The following is a 24,782-nucleotide window of genomic DNA, read 5'->3' as shown; positions in this document are numbered from 1 at the left end:
AATTAAGAGAATTGATATTCAGGGAAATTCAGACCACATAACCACCCTCTGACCTCATCCTGTAATTTCGAGCATTCTGGAAACAAAATGTGTATGTGCTGTTCAGAGTGTAGCAAAGGGCTGTGTTCCCATTGAGCACTCTTGCTTATTACCATATGATACACAGAGAAGGAGGCGTTTGGGGAGGAATTTGGGAAGGGAGCATATTCTCACACTCTTTGCGGCATGCCAGCTATTATTTTCACCTATTCAATATGCTGGAGTCCCAATTTATTTCTGAAACCAGAGTTTAAGCTTTTACTCGCAGGTAGCAGCAACTTTACAATTAAATTTTAACCCCTCAGTGTTGTTAGGCTCCCATCTAGAGTATAGCTGCAACCATTCTTGGCAGGCAAATACATTGCTATTTTCTCCTGCAGTTGCAGGGAGATAGAAGAATGTTCTCTGGCTGGGGTGTGGATGAAGGCACTTTACTAATCTTATACATAATTCATCCTGGGTTGCTGGGGTACTCAGAGTTGAAACTTTGCCCTCTGATAAAATTCAGCTGGATTTTTTATTTACTTGACTCTGATCCCTTTGGGATTTAGCCCTTATTGGGAGCCCAGGGGCTCTAATTCAACTAAGCTCTAACTTTGTGGACTTCTCTTATTAATTTGCTCTGGGTGTATTTTAGCTATTGTAATACCTCCTTTAAAAAAAACCACAGCAGCACTAGAACATGCAGTTCAGTCCTGAACACCCTGAAAAGAGTCTTCTTTCATTATTGGCTTGTTGAATGGAAGGACTCTAATAGGGCTTATCTTAATTTGTTTTCATAATTTAGTTTTTAAAGAGCCTCAGCATTGAAGAATATGTTAACTATTGCTCTAGAACATCCTGTAATATGGTAGTGATTATTCTGTAACATACTGTAAGTTTTTGACATTTGAATTCATTGTATTTAGATGTTAATACTAATGGATTTGTTCACCCATTCAATGAACAGATCATTATTGGGCACCTTTGTGAAGTGCAAAGCACAATCCTGGTTTACAGTAACTTATAGTCTAGTGGTAGGTGGTTTGAGGCAGGCAGGAGATGCATTAGTATAAGACAGGCTGCTGCCACAACAAGAGATTAGTTCATCTTTGCATATTTATTCATCTGAGTAGAAGTGACTGATGAGTTATTTTCACATGCCTCACACAAGATTTAGTGACCCAAAAAGTCAATCTAGACTCGTGAAGACTTTTCCTTTTAGAAGAATTTATTTGGTTAGAATTCTTTCAGTCAAACAAGAGGAGATAGAAAGACGTCTCTTTATTTATATATATATTTTTGAATATGAGACATGGAGGACTTTCATCTTTATGCCTAACTGGCAAAGCTCATGTTTTCATAAACTATGGTATTCATTATATTTATCTGAAGTTTAGAATTTATCAAAAAATGAAACACTCTACAATTCAAAATTTAAATAAGAAATGTCTCACCTCAGATTCACACAGTAGCTGCCATAAGGCAAAAGCCTCTATACTCATACATCTTCAACTTTCTCTTTTATATCTTCTCATTCTTAATAATAACAGATTTATAAGGGATAAGGGCCATCCTGGTTTAGGAAATGAAATAGTGTGATGTCATTGTGAAGCAGAATGGGCTAGTAAGTTAAGACTAAAATTACCTGGCTCTGTGGAGAGAGACTGGGAAAGAGCAACTCAGAATTTACCAGAGCCTACTGTTAATGTCAAAGATTCATCCTGCATTCACCAATTCTGAAAATAGGCACAGATCATGTTAATTTTTAAAAATAACAAAAGGATATTGGATTAAGGCACTAAAATAAGGCTCCTTTTCCCTCTCTTCCAATCTGAATTTTGCCCATCAATTCTGCATCCTGGACAATTCTACCTTTTTGTAGGGGAAAAGTCATAAAGGCACATTTATGTTTCTGGATCGTAAGGAGAATCCCACTCTCATCCATTCAGCTGTGTTCCCATTTATACAAGACCTAGACCGTGTCTGCTAATACTAGGTTTCTAAGAGAAAGACTTAAGTAAACTCTGGGCCCCTGAGTTCCTATGAAGCTACCACCTACCCCCATAGGACTTGGACAAAGATAACGAATACAGTTACATAACGTTTATCTTTCAGATGGCATTGAGAGTAACCATAGCTCTTGTTTGGCCGCAAGCCCCTTATTGGATTTTTAAAAAATTGCTTTTGAGCAATAACTTTTCCCTGGTTGCTTACTCAACCAGTCATACAAGTTGAGCCTTCTGTCTCTGTGCCTATTTTATAATAGCTGCTCTGGGAGAGCAGATGAAAAATAATAAGTCAGTTAGATATTTTATGAGTATTGAAATCCCTCCCATTCAGAAATGTAAATAAAATAACCAGCATGAGCAATCAGCTTATGTCAGATTCCAGGGTTTATGTTACATAGGAACATTATAGTGCAACCTGAAACATGCTGCTTAATGAATCCATAGTCATGTCAGAGTTGAATGGAAACCCTTGAGCTTTTCTACTGTGAAGGGTTTCAGAAATCACCAAAGATGATACCAACAAGTGCTATTGCTGTGAAGTGGCTGCCTCCCTCCCAGCACCAAATTGTGCCAGTTAAGTAAAGCAGAAACTTAGACTATTACTCACCTTTGGGCTTATTTAATATTCATAAATATATATATCCCAGTATTCTGTTTCTGAAAGTGATGCCAGGAAGGTGCTAAGAGAACAGAGTCCCCCTTGTGGGTTTTGTCCTCAGAGGGTAGGGAAGTTCAGTGAGGAAGTATGGCAGATACCTGACAAATAGCTCTGTTTTACCTTCAGCAAATAGAAGAAGCCAGGGACCTAACTGAAAGTCATGAAATTGGAATTTGTCTTGTCTTTGGCTGCTGCTCTAGCAGCCCGTAGAGCAGGAGAGCTGTCTCCCCACTGATCAGGGCACTGGTTTTGCAGTCCCTAAAGCTCTTTCATAGCCCTCCTCCTGGTCACTGTGGCCTCAGATCTGATGAATCTGTCAGCCACAAAAGTCCATTGTGCCCTGGGACATAGGAGACCTGTCAGGTTGTAACGTTGGGAGTAAGGGAAAGAAGCATATATTTTCTATTTCAAATTATTCCTTTTTTACATTCTAATTTCTTAAGAGTTTGGCTTGATTTATGCTAGTTCTGGGCCTGTAAGCCTACAGTAATGCATCCCAGTTCTGGATAGGATATTTGATATCTCTTGTTTAGCCCAGAATCTCAGATGATAGGGAGCTGTAGTTAATGACGCTTCACATTGTGTTGGGCTTTACAGGGTAGCTCTCTTTTTGTCCCTGTATGTGTGACAAATGGACTCATCTGTGCTTTCCCATCAGTGCCCTGGTGTTTGCTGACATAGATCAAGATGCTGCAGGTCTCTGTAGGGGACTCTGAACCATTTGACAGTCTAGGCACACGCAGTCACCTCACATTATTTAAGTCCTGATCTCAGCTTCTAATTTCTCTGAATCCCCAGTGTATATAATATGTACTTGCTGGAAATTCCTCAGATATTGCTCGCACATTCTTGCTTCCAAGTTTCAGCATAAACCAGCTCTTTCTATTTAGAATGCGGTCCTCTAACTGCCCTCAACCTGTCCATACCTTATCTTTTAAAAATCCAACTCAAAAGCCACCTGATTAATCTCATCCTCCCAATTCCTGTATTCTGAGACTTCTCAGTCTGTTACTTAAACTGTTTCTTTGTAATTATTGCTTCTGTACACCATCACCTGACAGCATAATATTCTAGAAATGATGCTCCTCCTCCATCCCCTGTTCTTATTACACACAAACATTTTGAAGTCCTACTGATGACCTTTTCAGTTTCCCCTGAGCTCTAGCCCACTCTCCACACCCTTTCCCTTTACCTCATGGTTACATTCCTGGAGAAACAGGCATGTGCTCAGGGCTTGGCCTCCACCTCAGCATGTGTGTGGCAGCCTGCTGGAGGGGTCCCTACAGTTGGGAAGGATTTAACCCTTCGGTTTGACATTCTCTGCATTCTACTCAAACACCTTCAAGAAGTCGATGTGAAGCCAGGAGTAGATCTGGAGGTGGGAGTGGGGAAATTTCCACTGAAAGCCAAGTTAGCTCTTTCCTTCCCTTTTACACACAACCTATGAAGCTGCTGTCGTCAGCAGCTCACCCGACACTCTCCGGCTCTGCCTCTCTTCCAGGAGTCAGGGTTAGTTTAAGAGAAAAACTCTTGCTAGAAGCCATGACCTCGTACTTTTATCCCCTCCATCTGGTGTGCGGCCTCGTGGGGCTGTGCTGCTATGCAGGAGGTGAGCACTGGAATTCTTTAGATGATGACTTCTGAGCCCACATGCGGAGGCAGTGGGGGTGGGAAGCAGGGAGAGCAGTGAGAGCCAAGATCGATGGACCAAAAAGTAAGGTTTGCTCTGGGAGAAGTCCTGCCTATAGGTAGACTGTTTTCATGAGGTGTCTTTCTCTAGCCCCAGGGGGGCCCAGGGCAGGAAGCTGTAGCATCCCAGGTCTGTGATTGATGAACTCTGTGTTCCTGCAGCTTTCCCTCCTACCTTCACTGTTGGGGTGCAGGGGTGGGACAGGTAGGGTATGTGAAGGCTTATGCTGTCTCTAACGAAATGCATTCCAGGGTTGAACAGGGAAGGGTTCCCCTTGCACACAGCGTCTCTTGGAGCTGCTCTGTGTCACTGTCTTGGACCTAAACAGAAGTCCAGATTTTGAATGAGGGTGGGAGGAAGGGTTGAGCAGCAAAAGTTTTTGATCAAGTGCAAATCTATTGTCCGGCTCATCTTGCAGGGGTTTGTTTCTCTGCAGTGTAGGTATCCTTGCCTTGGTGTAGATAAATTACCTGTCTCAGCTAGAGGTCCCGGACCTTTTCTAGGGTCTCAGTGGGCATCTGGCCTGGGATAGGATGGTTTTTAGCACTGTCATTCCTTGTTCTTCACCTTTAAAAAGAATGAAGTCTCAAAGGAAATTCTGACCCATGCTTGAAAAGCCCACAGCCTTAGTAACCTCCTTTCTTGGCTTCTCACTACTGCTTCTACTGTCTTCACATTCAGCATCACTTTAAAAGAACTAGATAAAACTAAAAAAAATTTTTACGTGTTGCTCTCAAGAAGAAAAAAGGAATAGAAAGAACTTAAGCGCTACAGTTGATTAAATGTGGTCCACTTAGTATAGTGATCATGTGGTAATGGTGGTAATTGTGGCAGAAATGGCAAAAGGATTCATTGATGAGCTTAGAGAAGGCTTAGGCTGTTCCTTTTGTAAATTCTGCTCAGATGGACCCTCACAGAATATTCTGTCAGTTTGTTCTGAAGGTGCTGGGACTCTGGGTGCCTCCAGCCCGAGGTATCTGCAGTCTTTGAGGAGCACACAGGATTTGAAGTCAGAAGCTATACGTTTGAGTTCCGGCTGAGCCACTCAGTATCCATGTGACCTTGGAGAAATCACTGAGCCTCTCTGACCGGCACCTGTACAGTGAACATAACTGCTACCTCACAGGGTTGGTGTGAGAATTATGTATGTGCTAAAGCATTTTGTACATAAAAAAAGCTTTTTATGAGTATTACTTTTTTTAAAAAAGATTTTTTATTGATTTTTAGAGAGAGAGGAAGGGAGAGGGAGAGAGAGAAACATCGATGTGAGCACAAAACATCCATTGGCTGCCTCCTGCATGCCCCCTACCCGGGGTCAGGCCCACAACCGGGGCATGTACCCTGACCGGGAATCAAACCGATAACCTTTTGGTGCACTGGACAACACCCAACCAATTGAGCCACACTGGCCAGGGCGAGTATCACATTTATTCTTGGGGCAGCCCTACCTTGAAAAAGTTGTCAGAATAGCTGTACATTAAACTGTATTCCTTTTGTCTTCGCTCAGCTTAGCCTTTCTGTTTGATCAGGCCTGCTTACAAGGGCTGGTGTTGAAATAAAGTCACCAGATTTCTGCTCCTTTTGGTCAAAGAAAGGAACTCCCATGGCCAGCTGCTCCATCCAGACTCGGGCAGAATGGAACTGAGCAAAGGCAAATTTTAAGCCAAGATAGTTCAGAGTTAGGGGGCCAAGAGGAGACTCTTACCTTGCTTTCTCACATCCAGGATGACTAAAACTTCCTAAGTAAATGAGGAATAGCCACAAAGATGCTTAGAGATCATTTTAGTCATGAAAGGGAAGTGGGAAAATGTGCTTATAAATGCTCCCTCTCTTCTATCCCTTTGGAATCAGGGACAGGATATTACTGACACCCCACTGGCTGTTGCCTGAAACCTGCCAGTCATCCAAAGAGAATCACATCTTCTGGGAAAGCTCAGTTCAGGGCAGTAACTGACATATTTTCCCGAGTAAAGCCACTGCTTGCTCCTCTTCAGTACCTCTCTTGGGGAGATCATCTCTGGAACCCAAAGCTACCCTGCTTTCTAACCTAGCAAGAGTTAAAAACAACAGGGCATGAGCAGTAGGAGACTGCGCCATCCACAGAGCACAGGGCTTGAAGTGCACTATTTCTAGTGTGAATCAGCCCCGAGAAGTCTCAGACCCTTTGCTTGGGTGCTAATTATCCATTGTTGATCCCTTTCTGCCTCCTCCTGCCACCCCCAGGTGACAACTGGTCCCCAAACCAAACAGCTGTCTGCATGTGGCTAATGTAACTTTTTAATATTCCTTGGTTATAGCTGATCCTCTACTGTTGGTTTGATTTTTGAAGGGTTTGATTAAAATCTAGTTGCTTTTTTTTTTCTCTACTGTTGGGGAGAGGGAGGGTGACTAGAATGAGAGAAGCTATGTGTATGTCCATGTATGTGTATGCTTGTTCCACACATGTGCACCTCACATGTATGAGTATCCTCATGGTTGTGTGCAGTCTGATAGGGAGGGCACAGGGTGAGAATGAAGCATCTCTTGTTTTCCAACATTGCTTCAAAGATGCCCAGCCCCCGTGGTAGCAGGCTAGCAGGCGGTTCCTAAGTGGAGGGTGGGGGCAGAGGCCTCCACTAAGGCCATCAATAACCAGGTGTGAGCCATAGGTCTCTGTGTAATGTGAAGCTCTCCCGTATTTCATCTCTGCACCCAGGGGGCGGCTCTGCAGGATTGCTGACGGAGAGCTCTGTGTCTGGCACCTCTCTCCGAAAGGCCAGGGCGCCCAGGGTCCCACCGACCTGCCCAGGAATGCATCACATTGTTCTCGGGTGCCGTAATTTGGCTGCAGGAGCAAGGCTGACCTGACGCCTCTCGGGGATGAGAAACATACTCTCCCCAGGGCCTACCTTGGGCTTCTGCCCTATGACCACCGAGAGCATTTAAATAAAGCCTCAGAAAGGCAGAGGGGAAAAAAATCCTAATTATCTCTCTTGTATTAAGCCAGTGTCCTGAGTGAGTCTGAGAATTTGGCAAGGACTTGGCGGTTGGTGTTCTTGCTGAGGGAGGTGGGAGAAAGGAGAAGAAATTTCTCTGCTACAGGGAGGAAGAGAAATGAGGCAGTGAGTGGCCATGAGTCAGACCCACAGGACTTCTCACAAACAGACCCTCAGCGGAGGCCACGTTTGATTCTTTTAAATAATCTGAAGTCCCTGTTTGCATTTTCCCAGCATCAGTAAGGAAGAGTATGGATTAGTGCTATTGTTCAAGGTTGGCAGTCATATGGGCTGGCTCTTCTCTCCAGGGCATGGTTACGGCTGGCATCCTTATGCTTACATACGATAAACTAGCTGCAGGCTGCAGCTGAGGCACTCGCCAGATGCGTGATCTGAAAGATTCTAAGGACCTTAAAGGGTAGAGATAATGTCTCTTAAGTTAACTTTGTATCCAAATAGCACTTTCTGCCTGCACTAACCTAAATATTAAAAGTGAAAAGAAACCAGGACCAATAGGAAGGACTGGAAGAGAGGAGAGGGGCTGAAAGAGGGGGGAGATTAGAGACAGTGAGTGAGTAGCAGAACTACATGGAGCCCTGACTACACCAAATAAAGTTCTCGTTTTGCTGCTGGTTCCAAATAAATTAGTTTCTGTTTGTATAGCACAGAATGGACGCCAGTTGTCCAAAGCCGATCGGAATGCAGAGGCAAGCTAAGGAATCAGAGGAAAAATTAATGGCTTGGCCATCATTCCTTCTTGAGGCCACAGAACCTCTGTGGTGGGGCTCACGTGGACCTCTTTTGCCTCTCTACCCACCTCACTTTTCAAACCTCTCACTCTCTGGACAGTTCATTCTTCTCTTAACCATTTATAGGAAAATGTAAAACGTGGGTCTTCATGAATTAGAATTTGGAGCCCAGTGAGAAGCACAGAGCAGTGTTAGATGCCAGAAGAGGCCCACTTCCCTCCCCGGGATTAGAACCGAGAAAGGATGGACAATAGAGCTCAGGCTGATTCCCCATGGAAGGCCTATGCTGTCATTTATGTGGTAACCTGGAGGTTCTTGAGAGCAGGGTTAACTGGGACCTGAGGCTTTTCCCAGCAGCCCAGCATATAAGACGGCACCCTTTGTAAATCCATTCAACCCTCTTCTAGAGTTCAAAGGGACTGTAACCCTCTTACATTCCCACTACCCTAAGGCTTCCTTCTCTTAAACCCAGCTCAAGATGTCAGAAGCTCTTCTCTTCCCTCCCATGCCCCCTCCCTAATCCCACCATTGGCTCATCAGTTACCCAGTTGACTCCACTCTGCAGGGAAGACATTCCCCTGGCCTGACTCACTCGGTCCCATTTCTCCACAGGAATCCCCTCACCGCAGACCACAAGGGCCCTGACTAGCTCATGTTTTGTGTTAATGGCTGTGAAATTGGAGCAAACCCCTTTGCCAAAAGAAAAACCACCCTAAACTCTCCCACACAGGTCTCCGCAGGTTACACAAATATTAGTCCTATCATCCAAATAAATCTGCCCCATGGCCCAGAGCTACGACTCCCTTCTGCTGCCCTTACAGAGTGAAGCTGTTCCACAAACACGTGAGCACCCCAAGGGATGTTGGAGAGGAGCTTGGGAAAAGGGGGGCTGGATTTGGAATTCCTCGTGTAGCCCCTGACTCCACAGACGGCTGTCAATACTTGATTGTCCTGAGTTGAAGGTTGTGAAGTAAGTCGTGAGGGACTAGACCAGTTAGGGGCTTTGGTGAGAGTGTCTGTTGGCTGGAGTTTGGAGCATAATGAAAACTCAATATCTGAGATAGTTTCCTACCCTCATTTTACAGATGAGAAGATAGAGGCTCAGAGAATTTGAGTATCTTGCTCAAAATATCAAAAACAGCTGTGATTTCAACCCATGTTTATAACTTCAAATCTCTATACTATTCTGCTCCTTTAAAATATCAGTAGGCAAGAGATAACCACTGTTCAGATCACATGAAAATTGTACCTCACAGTTCTTGGGACTCCGTGTCGCACCCTCCAGCTTACCACCTGCTATCTGTGGAGACTCAGCTACCGCAGGCTTAGTTAGGCAGTGGGTAGTAGCAGAGAAGGAACTCCCCTACTGAAGCTAAACATGGAAGGACCAACAATAATCACCAGGTCTTGGAGAGTCACTAAATAAAGATTTGTCAAATTAATGGGGAAAGGCTGCTTTCTAAGCTGTTCATTGCTTTGCCCCAAGCCCCAGCTCTCCTTCCCTCTGTAGTCACTGGATCCCTCTCCCAGCATCAGAGGCTAGGATCTTCTAAAAATTCCCAGAGCTGGAGATCTCTACCTGCCTACTATACACCGAGGCCTCCTGTGGGCCTTGAGATCAGGATTACTATCCTCTCCCATCTCTAAGAGTCGTATATGTTTTTCTCAGTGTTTCTTCAACCTGGCTGACCACCAAAGTAAAGCATGGAAAGTTTAAAGAAAGAAAACCCAAGGCTTACTAAATTACTCTTTCTCAGGATGTTTCAGGGTATTCTGATGACCTGTTAGGCATGGGTACCACTGCATGCTGCTCAATTTGGACAGGCAGCAAGTGAGCACAGAGTGTGGTGCTGTCCAATATAGGATGGAAGGAGACAGAGGTGAGGAGAGAGAGCATTTGTATAATTAGATAATTTCTTCTCTTACAAAACACAGCAGTTTAGAAACACATGAGCATATGGATGGAACCTTGTGCACTGTGGCTACCTCTCAGCTAACTCTCAATGATGAAAGAATGTTGAAGCCTAAGAGTTTTTTGCCTAGTACCAGGCAGTCTGCTCAAACTGACCCAGGGGAGAGATATGTGGTTTCATGTCTGTCCTATCTACCCTCACCAGGTAGGAACAAAAGGAAGCTCTCTCCAGGCACCTTTCCGCTTGCACACACGGAAGTGTCAGGAAGACAGTGCAAGGGAAAGGAGACGTGAGCCTCGACCGCGTGCTTTAGTGCAACTCATATCACTCTGAGGACCCTACACACCTCTTCCACTCTCCCTTCTAACCTCCAGAGCAGGAGTCAGGGAGCTGCTCAGTTTTTACATCCCCTGTCAACTCCTTCCCAGGGCTAAGGAACCAGCCAGGACACCAGAGTCCCTCTGGATCACTCTCCAAGTCCTTAAATAGAAGCTGTAGCAGCCCAGGGTTGAGGGTGGAGGAAGGTGTGCATGCAAAGATCTTGTGCTTTTGAGTCAGGAGGTTCGAAGTGGAGGGTGGGTGAGGTATTGATATGCTCAGGTCTGGTCCAGCCACTCTGCCTTCTTGGGGGCCTTGCAGGTGTGGACGTCCACAGTGTTTCTGCACTCCTTGCACCGAACGGCACAGCACCAGTGGAATTTGCACTCACACTGGGTGACACGAGTGACTCGAGTTGTGTCATACCCTCGGCCACAGCACATGATTTCACAGCCGTCTGTCCCTTTAGATGTCTTGCTGCAGACACGGCCTGCAGTGCCTAGGGAACCTGGGGTGGGGAAGAGAGGGTGAGAACCAAGTTACCTCTTACTTCAGCTACTCTGGGTTCCCTTACCCACATCCTCATGAGGAAACCATAAAGAATCTCTTTTCCTGAAAATATACCCACTAGCCAAAATGACCATCTCCACATGGCCCTCTGCACCAGGCTGGTTTCCTCCCACCATCAAGGCTACCCCAAGACCCCTGACTTCACCTGCAGTGCCCTCCCTGCCAAGACACATCTCCAGACCCTCTTCAAAACCTAGCCTTAAGATGCATGTCATTGTTAAAGCTGAATGAAGACTCTCTATTTTATGTTTGAATTTTTCCACAGTAGGAAGTTTTAAAAAATAACAGCCTATAATTTATCTTTTCCAAGAAGTCTTGCCACAACTCTGATCCAGCTACCATTTGTTAGTATTTTGGTCCTTAGTTTATATTTTATCAAGTTGTACTATTCAGGGAAGTAGTATAGCATGGCCATTAACAGATGGGTCTGATGTCAGAGTGTCTAGGTTTAAAATCCCATTCTGCCACTTTTTAGCTATGTGATTTACAAGTTAGTTAATCTCTCTGGGATTTAGTTTTCTCATGACAATAGGCATAATAATAGCATCTAAATCAGTGGATTGTTATATCTATAATCTCTGTTCAGTGGAGGAGGTGAACTGATTGGCATAACTGGCTGGAGGCACACCCCTAAGGAATTCCTAAAGACCCTGACAGTGGGAACTCTTGAAGGGTCAGGGTTATGCTTTCTGCTTGCACAGAGCATGCTCAGGACCTCATTCACTGACTTTAGCAAAGGAGATCCTGCCAACAGATCATAAAGTCATAGAATTCTGGGTGGGATGGATCCTAGACAGTATCTACTCCAACCCTTTCCCAGAGATGGGAAACTGGCCTGGAGATTCAAGAAGAGAACCAATTAACTGATTTCTGTAATGGCAGTCTGACATTCCACTGGGATATGAGGAGAAAATACTAGAACTTCTTGTTTTTTACCCCATCAACTTAAAATATCTATTCTGTATTATGTTTTATAATGTACATGTTAGTAATGTGTAAAGTGGAACATAGATATAATTTATAAGTATATATACATATATTGGAGGCGCATGCTCAGATTTTTTATCTGATAGGAATGTACAGTCCACAGTGTCAGGAGACCACTGCCCTTGGGTACAGGCTGACTAGTTCTGCTCTGTATCTTATTCTTGTAACTGCGAGGGCCGGGTCCTAAGTCCTTCCCGTGCATCAGAAGTTTCCTCTGCCCTCTGGAGCTGAGTTTTCCAATGTGGTAGCCACTAGCCAAATGTGTTCATTTAGATTTAAAATAATTAAAATTAAATACAATTTAAAATTTAGTTCTTGGTCACATTAGCTGTATTTCAAATACTCAATAATCACATGTAGCTAAGTGGCTGCTGTATTAGCACAGACATAGAACCTGTCTACCATCACAGAAGTTCATTTGGACAGCACTGCTTTGGAAGGAGTTCCATCCCTCTGGGATGACTTGGACCCTCTGAATTCCAGGCCCCACTTTGGGTTTTATGAGTCTTAATTTTATGCCTCTGAGAAACACCAAAACACATATGACTCATCCTCCTAACTCCACACCTTCTTCCCCACAGGTGCATTTGGGTGTGGTAGCACAGGCTCACACCTCGGAGGTTATGGAGTGGTTTCCAGGCATTGGGAAGGCAGTCCTTTCAATTACACCACATGGGAAGAAAACACACCTAGTGGCAGAAAATCACCAGGAGAATCAGATGGGCTCCCTCAACCTTTTTCTCTTAGCAGCCTTCAAAGTACACAGACTTCTCTCTCTGTTATGTGAGTGGAGCCCTACCCTGTGTCTGTGTTCAGTTTTGCTCTAAACCGCTTGACTCTCCAGGAACAACAGTGATGGGTGAAAAACAGTACCAAAGGCAGCTGAGGTTTTTGATTCCACCTCACCCAAGTCTAACTGCAAAGAGCCTGTGAGTTCATGACAGTCCCCAGGGACAGAGCAGTTTTGTTGCATTGCACGTTGTTCCTAGACTAACCTATCTGAACCCGAAATCTGAGCCAAGATGGTAACTTCCATTCTTTTGGGGTAATACCATATCACGTCCCAGCATCCCCAGCAATCCCACCACAATATCTGGCACAGGTGTTGGCTGCTGTCTGCCAGTGGTTCACCTTGACAGGAACCTCCTCTTTCCTTGTTTCCCATCCCCACTTTACAATGTTCAGTGGCAATACCTCAGGTCACTGATGGTCTGATCCCAACTTTTCCTTCTGCCTTTGATCTCCCTCATCCAAATTCTTCACTCAGATCAACCTGCTCTCTGTTCCTGGAACAGATCGAGTACCACCTACCGTTCTACTTGTGTGGAGACGCTGTCACCTGTTCTCTCCAGCTACCCAGATAATCCCCACACTTCAAGAAACAGCTTACATTCCACATTTTCAGATCAGCTTCCCTTGATTTCCCCAGTCATTTCTCTTTTGCAGTTGCATCTGTCTACCTGTTACATTCATTTCTTAGCTAGACTATAAAGAGCCAAAGACTTAGGGCTGCATCTTATGCTTCAGTGTAGCCCACACATTGTGCAGTACTGAGAACGGGTGGTGCATTTAACATCCACTGGGTAGTATCTGTCACATCTGTGCATCATGCAGACCTCAGGGCTGAAGGAGCTGAGCAGCCTCTCCTCTGCTGGGGCAGCACTGGGCCTGAACTGAGGCACAAATCATCACTCTCATTACCGGGTTTTCATGTCCGGAGGAGACTGACTCCTCCCACAGCACCCCTTCCCTGACTCCTGAGGCTGAGCAAACTGTGACTGCCCAGGGCTGCTGGCACTAAGAACTGATCTCTGTGTCCCCACCTGCTTTCCTTACCCACCTGCAGCCTTGTCCAAGACACAGTAGTCTGGGGAGTTGTCAAAGTAGACAAGGTCAGTCCGGGTGGCGCGGCGATAGCCTTGGCGGGCTGCGGTGAAGTTGGCGCCATCCTGGGTGGCCGTCACCTGCACAGCCCCATCATAGCGTCGCCGCAGGTAATCACCGGTGCGGCGGAAGTCTGAGAGTGCACGCCAGCAGGTGCGCAGAGTACAGGAGCCACTCACGCCATGGCACTTACACTCCAGCTTCAGAAACCGCCGCACAGCCTGGGAAGTGGGGAGGCAGGTAAAGGAGAAGCAGCCGGTCAGGCACTTAGTCATCCTCAGGACTAACAACATGTGTGCCCTGAGGTCTGCAGGACCTGGTCCTGGTTGGCTAGTACAGCCATTCATTGTTCCTTCCCCCATCAGATCCCACCCATTCTTCCTGATCAAATTCAGGAACCTCTTCTTCCAAGAAGCCTTTCTGGACCAGCAGTGCTCTCCTTTTCATGACAGGCCATTTGAACTTTAGAGCCACAGGATTCTGTTTATGATTACAGTATGCTGGCACATCGTGTGTTTTGGAGTTTAGGGTACCACGCCTTCTGCTTCTATAACACACCATTTTCCAGCACAAGGCTGGGCACAGGGGGGGCTCAGGTACCAGTACACTGATTAGAACAAGCTCCTACCCTCCTCTGTCTTCATGGAGGCAGTTTTTTCCTTCTTAAAGAGTTATTTCCCTTCTTTTCTTCCCCTTTCCCTATTTTTCACCTATGTGAAGACTCTTTTTGCACCTGGCTGCACCTAGACATTCCCAGTTCCCTTGGGTTTACTGCTTCTGCCCTGGGGGTCCGGTCTTTTGGAAGTAACCTGGAGGCTTCAGCACTCCCACTTCACAGTTAAGTCTGTCACCACACATACGGTCACCCCCAGCAAACAAGGCACATGCACAGATGTGAAGACTGACCGTGCGACCACAGCGGTTGTTATGCAAGTTCATGAGGGCCCGGGCATCCTTGAGCCTCTTCTCCTTGGCATCCACGAAGGCCTTGGCGAAGCGAACGCCATAGTGGATGTTGTCACTGCAGCCACCCCAGTCAAAGTCCCCACGTTGGTCATGGTGTCGGCCACGGGTGTAGGGGTCACAACTGCACACACTCAGTTCACCTTGGCTACAGGCGCGGGTGATAGCGTGGACCACCCCTGCTGACGAGATGGCATACACAAATGCTGCCTCCCGGCTACCTGGAGAGACAGGCAGACGTGTGTCTCAGCAGGGAGGCCCATGTCTGTCCCCTTCTTCAGCCCACAGAACCTCTGACTGTGAAATCTCTCTTCTCTTTTTCTTTCCTAGAGCAACCACTGTACCCTCTTTACTCAAATTGCCCTTCCCTTCCGGCAGCATTCTCCAGACCATCTGACCCCTTCCCAGAGCCCTCACTACTCTCCATCCACTCCTTCATACATCTGTCCTCCTGTGCTGACCTCTACTCTTGCTTCCTTCCAAACTCCCTGGATCCACCTATGAAAAAGTTTCAGGGTGAATCATCCCCTCCTACTGAGTGCCAGGCCCAGTTCAGCTAAGCCTGCCTTAGTCCACAGTCCATGCCGTTTCAGGCCCACTCTGCTGGACAGTTCCCCAACAGTGGGGACCCCAGCCCAGGGGTCAGCCTGTGTGGAGTGACAGGCTACTTTCCCTGCCTTCTTCCTTCCCTCCCTGATCTCTGGGGTTGATGAACCTTCACTCCTGTCCCTCTGACACCTCTGGATTCCCATCTCATTCCCTTTCTACCAGTTTACTGTCTAGCACTGCGTAGTTTTGCTAAGCTGGGGCCAAGCCGCTGACTCTCCAAATATTTACATATCACCTTTCTGTTTATCCCTTGCTCCCATTACTGTAGTGTTGGAAGTATTGGAGTGAGGGGAGTGATTGTGGTGATAGGAACCTGGTCCTCAGCCTGACAGTGCTGGGGGTTGGGAAGGGACGGGAAAGGGAGGAAGAAAGATAGACTGCTGCTCCTTTGTCCTGTCATCCCAGAACACTGGGACTTAGAGGGACCCCTGGCTACATATCTAAAGTACTAACAGTCTTTTTCCCAACTGTATCCCGGGCTCTGCCCACAACTGTTTCTCTGATTATGAAGTGTGTAGGAGAAGGGAGAGGGGATCACCTCTACCCTACCCATTCACCACCCCAAGCATAGGAGGGGAAGTAGGAGCTGGGCAGGGTGGAAGAGGCCCCTACTTCTGAGCATGACACGGCCAAAGACAGTGTGGTCCCGGTCCAGGGTGGTGCAGTTCCAGCGGTGGTGGCGGAACTGGTGCTGACACTCTCGGATCCATTCTCGGGCACCCTCGCCCACCGAGCGCATGATGTCTGGGTATCGCTGACACAGCTGCCGCTGCCGGCTCACCAAACCGGGGATATTGTCACAGATCACTCGGGCCCCCAGTGCCCCGATGTACCTGCAAGGTGGAGATGGCCCTGTCAGAGCATCCCGGCCCTTCTGCCGCATCAGGACAGGATTAGGAGCGGAAAGATTTGGCATTCAGACCTTGGAGTGGTGCCTTCCCCCTTCCCAGCCCACATTTCCCTAGGCTGATCGGTAGAACCGGTCTCCACAAGCTCTGGAGAAATAGTTACACAGTTGCAGAGAGAGTAATTGAGTGGTCTCCCAGCATCACCAGTTCCCAGCCAAAGGCCAAAGTGACACACACTCCCAGAACACAGGCCAGGCATGTGTCACATACACAGAAAGCTGTGGGCATGTCACACAAACCCATTGTCTGTTTATTTAACAAACACTAAGAGCCTCATGGAAAAATAAACTAACAAAAGGAGAGTCTGAGACAACACTCTTACACCCACATGTAAGAGGCACATCCTGCATGGCTGGTCCATGAAGATGATTTGGGGGAAGAAGGGTGGAGAGAGGGAGGGGCCGGTGGGAAGAGACATAGAGGGCAACCAGTAATTTTTATAGCCCTAGTCAGACCCTTGGAGCTAAAATCCTCATTCCCAGTGCTGAGGTTTGGGGAGGAAGACCCCACTCCCAATCCAACTCTCCTCCCCATACCCTTTATTTCCAGGCCCATCGCCATTCGTAACTACTAAGTCTTGATTCTTTCAAATTCTTCCTCCCAACCTATAGGGCAGAATATCCTGCATGGGCAGAGGGCTGTTGCTTTAGGAAGCCAAAAGCCAAGATAAAGCAAGAGGGTGACACCTCCATATTCCATTCCCAATTTGCCCGATATGAACTATTACAAGAAAGTAATTTTGGGTGGGTTACTAAAAGATGGGTGGGTTGGTAGAGTCATTCTCAGATTTCTCCAGGCAATATTTTCTCTTTATTCAAACCCTCTTAGCCCTGGACTCCACCACCAGCCCCAGGAGGACCATTTCAGAGAGAAGACAGGAGTACATCATCACCCTTTCTCCCCACGAGGCCGCCAAATGAGATCTGACCCATTCACCCACTCCTCACTCCCTTTCTATCTCTCCAACACCCAGCACCTTCCTTGGTTTGCAGGGAACTCTCCATTCTCCTGTCCTAACACATCAAGGGACACCTTCTCTCCCCTTTTCTGAACAGGTGGGGGCCAAGGAGGGCAGTTGCTGCTACAAACAGAAAATATTTTGGTTTGGGCTGTGAATGAGCCTGTGGTTTGGGAAAGGCCCCAAAATGGGCCTAGAAGTAGGAGAGGAGAAGGGAGGGTGGCCAGTGGGTAAAGGGGAAAAGCCAGACTGCCTGGGGCTCTATGTACCCCCTTCCCCCAGTTCACATACCCGGCCCTCACCCACAGACTGGATCACCACTGGTGATACCAACTCAAACAAACACTAGGAGGGCTGATGCTTGCCTCTTCTGGAACTCAGCAGGGTTGATGGGGTCCATCTGTCCCGGGGGAGGGGCGAGAGGGCTGACCCGACCCAGAGAAATCCCATGGAATCAGCGTCCCCAGCACTGTCCATCAGGGCAACAGCTTCCAGGAACAAACAAAATAAACACCCCGGGCTGGGCCAGGCCGGAAAGGGCCTCCTGACGCACAGCCTGAGTTACACCCACTGCTGCGGTGCTTTGTTTGGAGATTCAAGACCGTTGGCGTTGGAGCTGGTCCCTGTCTCACCACCATTCTGCTTCCCCAGTCCAGCCCTGAGCACTGCCCTAAGCAATGGGTGTTTGTTGTTTTTTACTGGGGCTTGGGAAGAGGGGGGTTGGATATAGGAATGGGAGACCAGTAATCCAGCCCTCATGAGACAGTCTAGAGGGAGGCAGGCCAAACTCTGGCAAAAAGTCCTTCCTGTGGTCTGACTTAAATCCATTCTGCTGTAGCCCACATTGGTCCTTCTTGTTACATCCTCACTGAGCGTGGGAACATCTGTTCAGTATCTAAGATGGGAAGATACTCTTACTACCTCCCTCACCCCACTAAGTAGCTGCTTCAAGATTCTGCAGAACAGGGCCTTTGCCTGCTGACCAGTGGTCAGCCCCTTGTAGTTGGTGTGGGGGGCCTCCAGTAAAACTGAGCCTGAGCCCTGTCCATCTCCTCAACTCAACACATGCCTGCAAAATGCCTACCATGTGTCATGCACTCAGCTCAGCTGTTAGGGGCACAAGGATGTTTAAGGCTCATGGGCTGGTAGTGGCGAGATACCCCTGACCCTCTAGCTTTGTTTACCCATCCAGTTTTCACTTCCTTCCCTGCTTCCTGCCCCAGAATGTTTTCTTCACCTGCTTTTGACCAGTTCACATCCCTTCCTTTGACAAAGTGACTCATATCCTACTCTATGCTCTAGCCCCTTGCTACTCAAAGAACAGCAGTATTTGCATCACCTGGGGATCTGTTAGAGGTGCAGAGCCTCAGGCCCTACCCCAGGCCTACTAAGTCCGAATCTGTACCTTACCTACACCCCCAGGTGATCTGGCCGCACTGCTCCATGAATGCAGGGGTTTTGTCTGCTTTGTTCACTTCAGTGTCCTCAGTGCCTAGAACAGTGTGTGGCACATAGTAGGTACTTAATAACTATTTGTTGAATAAAACATAACTGCTCTGATTTGCTCCCCACTCTCTTCTCTCCCCTCGCCAGTCATAAGCTTCCTTTCGATAATAGCATTATTCCTCCCCAACACTGCCAGCCTCTTTGCAGATGTTTTATGTTTGTGTCTTATTGAGGCCAGGGAGCCTCTTCTTATCTCCCCCTTTCTTTGTAGTCCCTAGTGTACATGGTTCAGTCCAGCTCACAGAGGACTTTGAACACAGGGATAAGACTATTACCCTCCCTTAAGCTCTTTTTATTTTTTTATAGGTTTTTATTGATTTTTAGAGAGAGTAGAAGGGAGAGGGAGAGAGAGATAGAAACATCAATGAGAGAGAAACATTGATTGGCTGCCTCCTGCACACCGTTTCCTGGGGATCGAGCCCAAACCCCAACCCCGGGCATGTGCCTCAGCCAGGAATCGGAAATCGAACCGTGACTTGTTGGCTCCCTTAATCTCTTAATATAACATCATTTATATGGTACTTCAGAGTTTATAAAACATTTTTCTACACAGAAATCCTATGAGAAAGAGAGAGAGCTCCATTTTACAGGTGAAGAAACTGAGGTTCAGGGAGAGTAACTGATAATACCCAGCTCCATCCATCAGAGCTAGTCAGGAGAACCAGGTGAACCAGGGACTCTGACTCCAAAGTCCAAGTTCATCTTCATTCCAAGGGCACGAGAGGCTTAGCCAGGAGCAGGCCGACCTGACTTCAAAGTTGATTGAACTCGAGTTTCTTGCCACTCCCCTTCTATCCCTCACTTTATTCATACGTGAAATGGGGATAATAGTAGTACATACCACGCTGGGTTATTTGGGGAATTGAAGGTGTTTAGCCATAGTGTCTGGAGCTTAGTAAGGGCTCATGAAGTGACAGCTAACTGTTGGTGACAATAATGCTAAGTTATGAGGCCACTCTGTTCCTCTCCCTTCGTGATTCCCTGCCTCCAACCCCTGCAGAATGCAAAATGAAACACATGCCAAAAGCCTCCGTTTCTTGTTCTGTTTGTTGTAGATTAGGAAGAGACCATCATTCTCTCCTCCTGTTAAAGGTGGGAGAGGGAAGGACTGGTTGGAGAGGAAGGGGAAGGGCTGAGGGGAAGGGCTGAGGGGAAAAGCAGACTGTCAGCTGGTGAGAGTGGTGACCTGCTCCAGGTAGAACATGGACACACAGAGTCAACAGCGTCTCCTCTGGGGGTTGTACAGAATATTAGTCTTGCTGGGTTTTTCCCAAGGGAAAGAGAGAGAATCCCTTTGGGGGCCTGACCGGCCTTTGGAAAGAAGCTTTCCACTTGACCCCAGAAGTGCTGTCCACGGAGGCTGGCATCTGTGGCCTGCAGCTATGACAGGTGTGAGGTCAGGAGAGGGAACTAGCCTCTGCACTCACTCCCCACCCCAGCCCGGCTGCTGCCTCCCTCCATTTCACAGGGACTGCTGGATCCCACCGCTTCACCCGCCTGCCTCCCCAGCTAGCTCTCCCACCCAGGAGTTTTCCCCAAAATCTTTAATATGAACCACGTGGTGGGGGGGAGTAGCAGAGAGAGAAAGGAAAAGGGGGAGACAGTAGCCACGGGGGCAAGATGGGGACTACGAAGGGCTCCAGATGAGTCTTTTGGAACCACCTCCAGCATGCTGCAGAGCCAGACTGACACTTCCTCACCTGAGCCCCATGGTCCCCAACACAGCCTCCCAGACTGGAAAGACAGAATGGAGTCCCTGAAAGCAAATTGCCGTCTGGGGTGGATAAAGGTGCGCAGTGGCACTTCATCCCTTCTCTTCAGGGCCACTGAGGGCTCCTGTCCCCGGCCAGAAGGAGCCCTGGAAGGTAAAGGGGGCTTTGCGCTCAGGCTGAACTTTGACCGGCTTCTCTCCTCACCCCTCTTCCCTTTCCCTTTCTGAAGGAATGCTTCACGCCAGATGTAAGATGTGGGCCTCCCTTCGCCCCCATCCAGAACCCCCCTCCTTGCCTTCCCCAAGTCTGCAGAGATAAAAAAGATCCAAAAGAGAGATTTTTCTGAAACAGGAAAACAGGGTGGGGGTGGGGGGGTGGCGAGAGACGCATCTTGAAATGATAGGAATCCGCTGGAGCTTGCTGGCCCCTCAGCCAGCTACCCTCACCCTTCCAGCCGAGATTCCCAGCCAGAGGAGAAAGCCACAGCGTGCAAGGGGAGAGGAGACCACACTCTTAGGTGGGGGTGCGGGGCCGGAGGGGGCAGAGTGAAGACAGTAAGGGGGCACGGCATGGGTACAGAGGGGCCCAGACGGCTTTGATTGGGGGGTGACGAGGAAAGACGAGAAGACTGAGTCTTTTCTCTGTCCAACTCCCCCCCTGCCCTGCCCCCCAGAAGGAAAAAGATGAGTGCCATCCAGGGACTGGGAGCAGGGGTTCAGAAAACAGACATCTAGTGGGTTTGTAATGCCTTCGGCTCATCTGCCCTCTTGTGAAGTGTCTGGAGTGTAAGGCCTGCAAGAAATCTGAGGAGAGGGTCTCAATATTTGGGGGCCAGAAGCGCCTAGTTCTCGGAGAGGAGAGAGAGGGACAACTGGGGGAGAAAAGGAGGAGGCCGGGAGGGAGATATCAAGGTCCAGAGTGGCATCCTTAGAACAGGCTGAAGATGAATGCCTGCGTTATGCAAACCCAAGTGTTTTGTTTTAATTGTGGGAGTTTCTAACCATATTTTAAACGGGGCCGTTTTTTGGCCACCATTCCACTTCTAACCTCGTGCCGCGCGCTGCAGCCTCTCCAAGCCTTCCTGCGTTACCGCGAGGGTGGACTAGCGAGAGGCTCTGCACCCTGCGCTGCCCTTCACCTCCCAGGGCGGCGACCTTAGGTGACCAAGGGCTCCTGTTGGACGGCACCGAAGGCCCCAGTAGGCGATTGCTTTCTTGAGTCCACCCTGAGAGAAACTCGGAAGGTAGCTTTTGCCCTAAAAGGATTGAGCTGAAATACGGGCTCAGCATATGGGCTTCTGGAAAGCCTCGACCACCGGGCGTCCTGGCTCCAAACACCCAGCACCCACCTCGTCGGGCGGAGAAGGCGCGGCACCCCCCATCTCCCCCACCTCGGCCCCCGCCACTCCGCAACTGCAGTGACAGTCCAACGGGGACCGTCTCTAACTCCTTCGGTGGGACGACCTGGTCTCCTGGGCTGCGGGTGCTGGGAGCTGTGTATTTCCTCCGGTCGCCTCCCGCCTCCCTGACCCACGGCCTCACCCTCCCACCCCTGAGAGTCACACTCACCACCAGGACGTGTCTACGCGGGCCGGCAGCGCCAGCAGCAGCAGCAGCAGCAAGCAGGCAAGACTTAGGCGGGCCGAAGCCCGAGAGCCGTCGGGGACCGCGAGTCTGGGAGCGGGCACGGGGACGGGGGCGCTGGCGCGCCGAGGGGGTGGCTGCGCGGCGTCCTCCGCACCACCCGGCTTCAGCATAGCTCCCCAAAGACCCCCGCCGCGCGGCCCGGAGGGGCGTGGACGCGGCACCGGCTGGGGGTACTCAGGCTGCTCTTACTCACCCCCCTGGGGGGCCATAGGCTCGCTGACGGCTGGGGACTTACGGGCACCTGGACTCCCGGAGCCGGGGCGCAGGAGGGGCGCAGCGAGCTGTGTCCGGAAGCCGACGACGGCGCGCCGAGCTGACTGGGGCGCGCTGCCGGGGCGCGGGGTGCGGTGTCAGGGGGTCGGCGGCGCGGAGTGGGGCTGCGGGTAGAGTGTGCGGACAGCCCCTCCGGCCGCGGGCTCTCATTGGACGGCGCGGGGCGGGGCCGAGGCTGGGGACACGCGCGGTTCTCAGGGCGGCTCCGCCCGCGCAGCCCGGGCGCTCCACTGCGCCCTAGGTGTGGCGGCCGCCTCCGCCCCTCGGGCCCCGGCCCAGCACCGCTCCGCGCCCCCACCTGCTCCCGCGGACGCTCCCGGCGCTGCCGCTCCCGCTGCGCCCCGAGCGCCCAGTCCCAGCCGACACCGCGCCTCCGGGTCCTAGCGCCCTGCACTCGGCAACCCCCAACTAACGTGGGCGACGGCCGGGAGCGCGGAGGGGGCCTGCAGGCGCTCTCCCCTGTCCCCCGCCCTCCAGGGACGCGGGAGCTGAGCGCAGAGGACGCCCTCATTTCCTCGGGTCCTCGCTCCGCTCTCGCGCTTCTGTGAAATGGGCAGAATCGGGAAGTTGCGAGAGACTCTTACTCCCCTTTCAACGGGGCGCCGTGGGCGGCCGGCTTCAGGTAGGGGCTTCGCTCCTCTAGGGCTCGTTGCCCGGTTCCTCCGACCCACTGCGCATCGCAGCCCCCCCAAAAATGTTTCGACGTGGCTTCCGCCCTCCCGCCCGGCCCGGCCGCTTCCCCCCGGCCCGTGGGCCGGCCGTCGATGGCAGAGCCGAGGGGCGCACCTGCACGCCCGCGCCCGCGCGCCTAGTCTCCCCGGCTTCCCTGTGCCTCGCCCCCCCGGGCGGGGCTTCGAGTAGGGAAGAATCAGAAACAGCTGGGCGGCTTCCCCGGGCGGAGGCCGGGTGGGGGTCCTGCGGAGAGAGTGGAGGCCCCGGAGCCATTCTCTCCGTGCCTTCCCACCCTCCTTCCCGCCCATTGCCCCTTCCTCCTCCCGGCCCCCAGCCCCCTCGCTCGCCGCCTGGGGGCGTGGCGAGTCGAGCGGGGGTGGGAGGCGCTGACTGCGGACCGCGACTCCCCTCAGTTCCCGCCCCCACCTCGCACCCGCCCACGCCGCACTCCCCGGGCCGGCAGGTAGAGCCTCTGGGGGCAGAGCGGCCCTTACTGAGACGTAAAATTTCGTAAAACCCGGGGCCTTCCAACTTTGGGAGTTCGTCTGGGATCTGGCCCCAACCCCTTCTCCAGCCTCAGTTTCTCCTGCCCAGCCCCTCATTCCCAGGTGTCTTTCGTGCCTCTCCCCTTGATTTATCTAAACTGTAAAGCCCTGGTGTAAACAACGCCCTGGAAATTGCCCACCCCCCTCAACCCCAAACTCACTGTCAGTTCCCGGTTGGGGGGTGTTAGAGACGCGTGAGTGTGAGCGGACAGGGCGCAGCTGGCTGCAGAGAGGCCGCAGACATCCCAGCGGCGGAGGTGGGAGAGCCGGGCTCAGGGACCTCATCCCTTCTCCACCTCTTTCCGTGTCGGGGCGGAATGCATTCATTCACTCGACGAATACTTATTTATTCCCTACCCTGTGCCAGGCTGTGCTCAGCACCAAGAACACATCAGTGAGCAAAACAAAACAATTTCTGCCCTCATGGAGTTAGTTTACCGTTTATTGGGAGATGATAGACAATACTCAGGAAACACCGTAAGTAAAACACAGTACGTAAGAAAGCTGTAAGCGGGGAAAACAGAGTTGTAAGCAGGGCGACCCAGGGGGCCTCATTAAGGTGACATCTGAGCACAGGCTGGAAGCGGCAGGGACAACCCAGGCAGGCACTTGGTGAAAAGCATCCCAAGCTGAGGGAAGAGCCAGCACAGGCTCCACAGTGGGTGAGGGCTGTGCAGAGCCAGCAGGGCAGCCAGCAGGGCAGAGGAAGCTGGAGAGGAGGAGAGGAGTCCAGGTGGGCAACAGGGGTGGGCCATGCTGTGCAGGGGAGAAGGTGCCCACCCTCTGGGGGGAAGGTGGAAAGTGGAGTTGGATGGGAGTGGGGGGAGTTGAACACAGAGACCGACCAGCTGACCCTTGCCCTGCCCTTTTGTCTTTTTTCTCAGTCTGGGAGGCTCCAGTTGGTCCTTATATTTCTTGAAAAAGCAACAGACTTTATGCTGAGCTCTCCTGAGAGGGGCAGGTGAGAGAGGAGTGGACCCAGGCTCCTTCCTGGCCCAGCCCCTTCCTTTGGACCCCTCTTTCACCCCCTCCCGGACAGCCCCACCCTGATGCTGGGCAGCGGCGTGCAAGCTCTCACAGCCTCTCCCAGACTCCCCTGTGTGCTTCGGCCTGGGTGTGACTCTGGCCCTGGGTTTATTCCTACATATCGGCCTGAGGTTGCAGGGTGGGGAGCTGGAGATGATCACATCAGCCCTAACCTTGGGTGGACTCACCC

The 24,782-nt window shown here is 50.1% G+C and overlaps 2 protein-coding genes across 6 annotated transcripts in view; one reads left to right on the top strand and one right to left on the bottom strand.

The window, feature by feature from the left end:
• ST7L (suppression of tumorigenicity 7 like) overlaps positions 1 to 24,782 on the top strand; it is a 98,365-nt gene that overhangs the window by 52,413 nt on the left and 21,170 nt on the right. The window contains exon 15 of one of the 5 annotated variants that reach the window (XM_087827601.1): positions 17,083 to 17,441. The exons of 3 other annotated variants lie outside the window; for them this stretch is intronic. In XM_087827601.1, coding sequence (XP_087683727.1) covers positions 17,083 to 17,181 — 99 coding nt within the window. In that variant the 3' untranslated portion in view covers positions 17,182 to 17,441. Of the gene's footprint in view, positions 1 to 5,308; positions 5,594 to 17,082; positions 17,442 to 24,782 lie in introns of those variants that run through there. One more of the 5 variants, XM_016223339.2, reaches the window with a different exon arrangement.
• Positions 8,727 to 16,125, bottom strand: WNT2B (Wnt family member 2B). The gene is made up of 4 exons (XM_016223342.2): positions 15,959 to 16,125; positions 14,681 to 14,958; positions 13,731 to 13,995; positions 8,727 to 10,841 (listed from the first exon to the last, which is right to left on the bottom strand). Exons 1-4 carry the CDS (start codon positions 16,083 to 16,085, stop codon positions 10,612 to 10,614), a joined length of 900 nt encoding a protein of 299 aa, XP_016078828.2. The 5' UTR covers positions 16,086 to 16,125; the 3' UTR covers positions 8,727 to 10,611.

The sequence above is a fragment of the Miniopterus natalensis genome, chromosome 19 (assembly GCF_054644295.1).
Source record: "Miniopterus natalensis isolate mMinNat1 chromosome 19, mMinNat1.hap1, whole genome shotgun sequence".
Taxonomy (NCBI): domain Eukaryota; kingdom Metazoa; phylum Chordata; class Mammalia; order Chiroptera; family Miniopteridae; genus Miniopterus; species Miniopterus natalensis.
This window is presented reverse-complemented; position numbering and strand designations above follow the sequence as displayed.

Excerpts from the sequence above, each read along its gene's own strand:
- WNT2B (XM_016223342.2), bottom strand. The coding sequence starts at position 16,085 with ATGCGCTCGGTGGGCGAGGGTGCCCGAGAATGGATCCGAGAGTGTCAG. Across the intron at positions 14,959-15,958 it reads TGGCCGTGTCATGCTCAGAA|GTAGCCGGGAGGCAGCATTT; the intron begins GTAGGGGCCTCT and ends CTGTCTCTCCAG. Across the intron at positions 13,996-14,680 it reads ACAACCGCTGTGGTCGCACG|GCTGTGCGGCGGTTTCTGAA; the intron begins GTCAGTCTTCAC and ends CCCACTTCCCAG.